The sequence below is a fragment of the Cyclopterus lumpus genome, chromosome 7 (assembly GCF_009769545.1).
Source record: "Cyclopterus lumpus isolate fCycLum1 chromosome 7, fCycLum1.pri, whole genome shotgun sequence".
Taxonomy (NCBI): Eukaryota; Metazoa; Chordata; class Actinopteri; order Perciformes; family Cyclopteridae; genus Cyclopterus; species Cyclopterus lumpus.
Genome location: NC_046972.1, coordinates 5069641 through 5075967, shown reverse-complemented (window position 1 = coordinate 5075967; position 6327 = coordinate 5069641). Strand labels below are relative to the sequence as shown.

The 6327-nt window shown below is 47.7% G+C and overlaps 1 protein-coding gene across 1 annotated transcript in view; it reads left to right on the top strand.

Annotated features, from left to right (window-relative positions):
- Positions 1 to 4920, top strand: part of LOC117733678 (protein-glutamine gamma-glutamyltransferase 2-like) — a 6983-nt gene extending 2063 nt beyond the window's left edge. The window contains 13 exon segments of the mRNA XM_034537496.1: positions 247 to 365; positions 461 to 520; positions 522 to 728; positions 730 to 826; positions 1905 to 2001; positions 2155 to 2233; positions 2235 to 2259; positions 2453 to 2694; positions 2696 to 2954; positions 3216 to 3470; positions 3581 to 3681; positions 3683 to 3742; positions 4323 to 4920. Of these exon segments, the coding sequence (XP_034393387.1) occupies positions 247 to 365; positions 461 to 520; positions 522 to 728; positions 730 to 826; positions 1905 to 2001; positions 2155 to 2233; positions 2235 to 2259; positions 2453 to 2694; positions 2696 to 2954; positions 3216 to 3470; positions 3581 to 3681; positions 3683 to 3742; positions 4323 to 4511 (1790 nt within the window). The 3' untranslated portion in view covers positions 4512 to 4920.
- The last annotated feature ends 1407 nt before the right edge of the window (positions 4921 to 6327 follow it).

The window sequence follows — 6327 nt, the reverse complement described above, 5'->3', positions numbered from 1 at the left end:
ACCATAAACTCATGTTCACAATGTTTACTGAGGGAATAAATCAAGAGAGAAGTAGAGTCATTCTATAGACTTCTATACAATCAGACTTATTTTTGCAAGCAAAAGAGTCGCCCCCCGGTGGTCAGTAAGAGAATGCAAACATTAAGACACTTCTGCATTGGTTTTACCTTTCAGAACCGGAGGGTCACAGTTTTTGCTGTGGCCTTGTCGTAGATGTTAATGCCCACCCCTGCTATCGCCTTTCAGATGATCCGGTTTACATGCCGCTGGATGCCCAAATACAAGAGTATATCAAGAGCGATTACAGGCTGGTGTACATGGGCACCTATCAGAACATTAGCAGGCGGCCCTGGTCGTTTGGTCAGGTATGCGACACTTGGCTATCACGAATGGATCATGTGTATCATTTGTTTGCAGCTCAGCTCGCGGCACACCTGCGTTTCTGTTCCCATGTGTGTAGTATGAGCCCGGGGTGCTGGAGCTCCTGGAGGTCAGCCCATAGCACCTCAGGGACAAAGACAAAAGACTACATCCGCCGGGCAGACCCCGTCTACCTCAGCAGAGTGATATGCGCCATGGTGAGGGACGACAACTCTCGCTGCATGTGCGATCGACATGTAGAAAAACGTGCACATGCATTCCCACCCCATGCCTGTAATGACGACCTGGGTATTTTGGAGGGGAAGTGGCAGGGCAGCTACGGAGGTGGGGTCAACCCCTCGGAGTGGAGAAGGCAGCGCCGACATCCTGCACCGCTGGGTCTCGTCCAACTGCAGCCCCGTGCGCTACGGGCAGTGCTGGGTCTTTGCGGCGGTCCTCTGCACAGGTACTTTGAATAGTTGAGACACTGTTATTAATATTTAGGCAAAACTCATGGGCGACGCTACCGAGCTGTGTCCAATGCCGAGCAGGTGGACGGGCCCAGAAAGCTTCTTCCAATGCTCCTGATGGGACGAGCTGAACGGGTTTGACACTTTAATGGTGATTCTCGCATTGTGTTATTAATCGGGTTCCATCCGTTCATCCATTCTCATTCTTTCAGAAATCAGCAGCGTTAATTAGTTCCTGAAGGCAAAGTTTGGAGGTGGAGTGTCATTAAAAGGGAACATCTTGCTGATCAGCTGCCTCTCCAGCCACTAAATTAGAAGCCAAGTATACAGTCATGACAACAATTGACCCAAAATCTCCCCGCTGGTCTTGGTGCTGTTTTACAGTTCATCTTCGGGATCGTGAGGGTCTTTGTCCAAGTGCTTTGTCCCACGCTGTCACGTCTTTGCGGAAGAACGATTCCGTCAAAAACCTCGTCGTTAACATCCTCTGCATCCTTTTTTTCTAACAGACGATCAGATGGAAACACGTGCTTCTACAGTATATATATCCATATTTTGGACCTCATCCCGGAACCATAATAAACCACCAAGGACCACTTTTCATTCCCCGCCTCCCTTTGTAACGTCAACCCCGTCCAACTCAAACCTTGCTTGTTATGCAATATTTGCTTGGTTATGTTTGCTTTGTCTTTTGTGGGATACACGGTGATCTTGCCAGCTTAGTTTATACCGTCTGTAAATGTTAATACATTTTGCAGTTTTTTTTTCATTTCATCGTAGGAACAAATATATGTTCACACTCACGTCTGTTGGTGTGTGTAAATAGACCTCGATATGAACAGTTTTCAGACAGAATGTCTGTGTTTAAAAAATAAAATAAATAAACTGCATCTGCATGGCCAGGTACCATTTGAGTTAAGACAGACAATATGTAATTGTCTTCTTGTTTTTGTACTGAACCGTTTTATAATATCATCGTCATATCTGTACTAAACAGGCATAACGTCTTCATGTCAATACAGCTGATTTCAAAATCTACACTATATAGTGTTAAAGACTGACTTTAAAAAAAATATTTCAACTCCGCCCATGACGGCGATGGCAACCTGAAAATTCAAGAATATTACTCGAGCACTGGGGAAAAGCTCAACCTGTCAAAGGACAGCAACTGGTTGGTGTCTCTCGCTCTCAAACCACAGAGATACCCGTTGGTCTTTTACGTGTTAATCATCAGGATGATCAGCAACCGAATCTTTCAGATATTTAAAAGAAGAAACAAATAAATTGTCATATGTGTGTGTGTGTGTGTGTGTCCTCATCGTAGGAACTTCCATGTGTGGGTGGAGTGCTGGATGAGGAGAGCGGACCTCGGTTCGGGGTTCGACGGCTGGCAGGTGGTGGACCCCGACCCCCCAGGAGATGAGTGCAGGTGGGTCGCTGCCCCGAGTTTCTCTCGGAGGCTGCCGTCATTTGGATCGAAAGGTTTCAATTTGACGCTTTGACCTTGTCGGACATGACCTGACCAACACTGACCAACACCGTGACATGGAGAAGAAAGCCCTCCCGTCACAATCGTTTGTGAATTAGTACGCAGCACTAAACGCGGAGCACTTTCTCAACAGGGGTATTCTGCTGCGGCCCTTGCCCGGTGGTCGGCGTCCGCCGCCGCTACATCCGCGCCCCCTACGACGCGTCGTTCGTCTACGCCGCCGTTGACGCCAACGTCGTGCGGCTGATCCTGCATGAGGGACGGGTGGTGGGCAGGAAGCTGGACGCGGAGTGGGTGGGGCAGCTGATTTACACCAAGAGCATCGACTCGGACGCACCAGAGAATCTGACAGGGGCTTATAAGAGCAAGAAGAAAGGTAAGACCAGGAGCATCGAGTAGAGGCTGGAGGAGGGCTTTGTTCTCCTCATATGTGACGAAGATCTTCTCCCCGTTGACTTTCCCATTTCAGAGAAGCAACCAGCAGTCGTTGTGGGGAACAGGATGGTGTCAGGTCAGTGGTTGTGATGAAGCGTCTTCCCCCTCCACCTTTGACACTGTTGCTTCTTTTCACAACCATCTCCCTCTCACTCATACAGCAGTGGTTTCTTCGGCGTGCTACTCCTCTATCCAAGCGGGTACGTTTTCCCACCTCATGTTGTTACAAATGCCACAGGGCGCATTCACTGGAGGTGTATAGCACCGACAGAAGATTTGTTTCCATTCGCTTATAATATATATATATGTATAATACAGTAGAAAAGTTGTATGGAAATTGCGAATTTACAAAAAGAACTCCTCAATTGTGAAAAAAAACATGGAGTATGGAGATTATGGAGCCCTTGCCAAGTCATAATATGCTTAGCTTTTGTTTGGTTTATGCGTCACCTTATCCGCAGGCTTTCTGGAACCACGCACACATCCCTCCCCATCACCTCCGGGAGGAACGCCACCCGGTACGGAAGTGTCCCTAAGCATCGATGGGCGGCCGTCCGTTGGGGAGAACATCTCCGTGCGTGTCACGGTCACAAACCAGTCGAGCCGCCCGAGGCTCCTGATGGAGCACCTCGACGCTCAGCTGAAGGACTTCAGCTGCAACCCAGAGCGGAGCTTCTGGAAAGCACACAAAGAAGTGCGCATACAGCCGGGGGAAGGTGAGGAGACGGGCCTCCGGCGCCACGGTCGGATTACCGTATTTGATGTGTGAATGCCCTTTTGAATGCACTTCGCCCCCTCCCACTCCATCCCCACATCTGGTCTGCAGTCCTGACGCTCCACCAGACCATCCCTCCCTGCCAGTACGAGTCGGTCCTGGCAGGCGACGACATCGTGAACGTGGCGGTGGTGATGAAGGACGTGAGGACCAAAAGAAAGAGTCCTGGCTGCGCAGGAGTTCAACATGAGCTCGCAGCAGATAACCATAGAGGTACGGCAGCATCCACGGAGCTTCCTCTTCTTCATCGCTATCTCTCCGTCTCCCGTCAGTCGCACTCGATGAGGTGAAGTTATTTAAAACGACAGAGCAGCGGCAGGAATCCGTATTCGGCATCGATCACCCCCTTTTGGGTTTTGGTTTGCTTTTCATGCTCACTAAATCGCACTTACAGGCACGGGCAACGACGCAAAATGTTTCACCCCAGAGAGGAATAAACTCGCTAATTAGAGAAAGGATTCAGTAGAAACATCTAGTGACCGTAAGAGGTCATACATCACCGTGCTATAAATACTGGAACAATAAAGCGGCTTTGGCATTTGCCTTTTTTTGGGGGGGGCTTGAGAAAGGGCGGAACGTTAGTTCTGGTTGCCAGAAAAATCCCTGCAACACGACAAGGGATTAGTTGAATAATTGATGGTATTAAAAAACACATACACACACACACACAATACACACAGATATATTCGGATTGTTTGTGCTGTCGAGCAACAAATATCTCGCAAATTTTTTAATTATTGTCTCAATATTATTATTGACTCTCTCTCCCCCCCCCAGACTGGTTCACCTGCAGCCAGACGAGAAGAGCGAGAAGACGGTGACCATCGTGGCCACTTCGGCCGGCACTAAACTGCTCATGGCCACGTTCTCACACAGCAGCAGCCCCGGAGTCGTTTCCAGGAGCTTCCGCAAAGTCTCCGTCATGGTTGCATGCGTCCATCCTCCCAAAAAGCACCAACAACGGGGAATTGAATTGCACTGATATGCAACAAGTACGCTAAAAAGTATTTCAACAAAATATGTATTTTGTACTTGTATGTTTTTTCTGTATTTACAATAACTGTGCCTTCAGTATTTATTTTCTAGAGACATTGTACATGCTTTGTTTCCATTATATTGTTTCACATATTTAGTGAAGTGACTTTAACGTGTCAAATGTGTGGATTTCCTCCTTTGAATTGCGGCAACTCAATTACACCACTAGGTGGCAGCATTGGGGTTTCCATTTGTGTGTCTGCTGCCTCTCTGAATGTCACTCTGTCACTTTTGAGCTGTTGAAACGAGGAATATAATTCCTTTTGTATGCGTGAATGTTTCTTTCTGTGGGTTCTTTTTTACTTTTCTGTTTGTCACTAGCTGGCTCCTGTGATCGTTTTATGGAATTTATGACGTTTAGTTTCGGGCTCAATAAAAAGTTCAACTTTTCTTCTCTGTATCTGCTGTCAGCGGTTAAAGGCACACCCAAGTTACGGCTGTGAAGGTTAGAAATGGACAGAAAGACACTTACCATCTGTCTAAAATGTGACTCGTTTATAGTTCTTGCTATAAAAATGCATTTCTGAACTTTAAACACAGATTCTTTTGATTTTAAGTCTCGTGACGTGAAATGAATCTGTAAACTCGTCGATGAAACACGACCAGAAATCCCAGCATGCACTGCGAGTTGAAACACTCCAGAGACCCGAATGTTTCGCAGTGTGAAGCAAACACACATGAACACTTAACACACGTGAGGATACAAACATGGTTGTTTCTGCTTTCGTATTTGACGGGATGACAGTGGAGAGATATGACATGCGACAAAGGTCCCAACGCTGGAATGATGATAATGAAAACAACGCTGACCTCGATGACAGCTGATTGGACGACTGTGTTATCTTTCTAATTGAATATGGTTGACCTTCAGGGACGATTGGGATCCATGTTGACTGTCGCTAAAACTGGAACCAAACAGCGGCGACATTTTGGTGACACGTGCACTATTGAACTTGTCTCAAATTCGGTCCAATCGGTTTAACGTTCTTCTCTTTAAAGAAAAAAATAATTTGTTTTATGTTCACTAGCAGACTGAAAATAGAGGCTATCTGACGGAATGTTGTCATTCCGTCAGATAGCCTCTAAAACTATGAGCTCGGACAAGAGCACTTTACCGCTCGCCGTGCGCTTTACCCTGTCAATATATAATGGGCTTATGCATGGAACCATATAGACGACCTCAGCTCTGTATTTGGGCGTTTCATCTCGGGTAGCTGTGAGCGGTTCAGAGATTCTTTACTCGGGAACACTTCATGTCTGTATGGATGGAGCTCCTGGGCGAGGGCCGCTTTGACCTGGAGGATGTGCGCCCCGTAACAGCTTGTGATCCCACCTCGGTGTCGGGGAGATTGAAGCCGAGGCGTTGGCAGACGGAGACGATAATCAGACTCCTCGCTCGCTGATTTTCAGACAAATTAAACGTCAGGGGAAAGCAGCGAGCGGGACCGCTGGGCTGCTTTGAAAAGCTGAGGCTATCATAAATTATTAATGGATTCCCCGTCACGGCCTCCCTCTCTTCATGCACTCGCTCTTTCGACCATCCTGCTCTTCATCCATCCCTCCCTTGATCGTACCTCTTCCTTCTCTACTTTGTCCTTCCTTCCCGGTCTCTTCCTCTATCATTTCCCCCTTCCTTCCTCCTCTGTTCATCCCTCCTTCCTTCCGCCCCTTCCTTGTCTTCAGCCTGCCCCCCACTGCACTCCCCCCTCCTCTCTGCCTTCTTTTTTTGACTTCACTGATTTCCATCCCTCCCATCCAGCTGC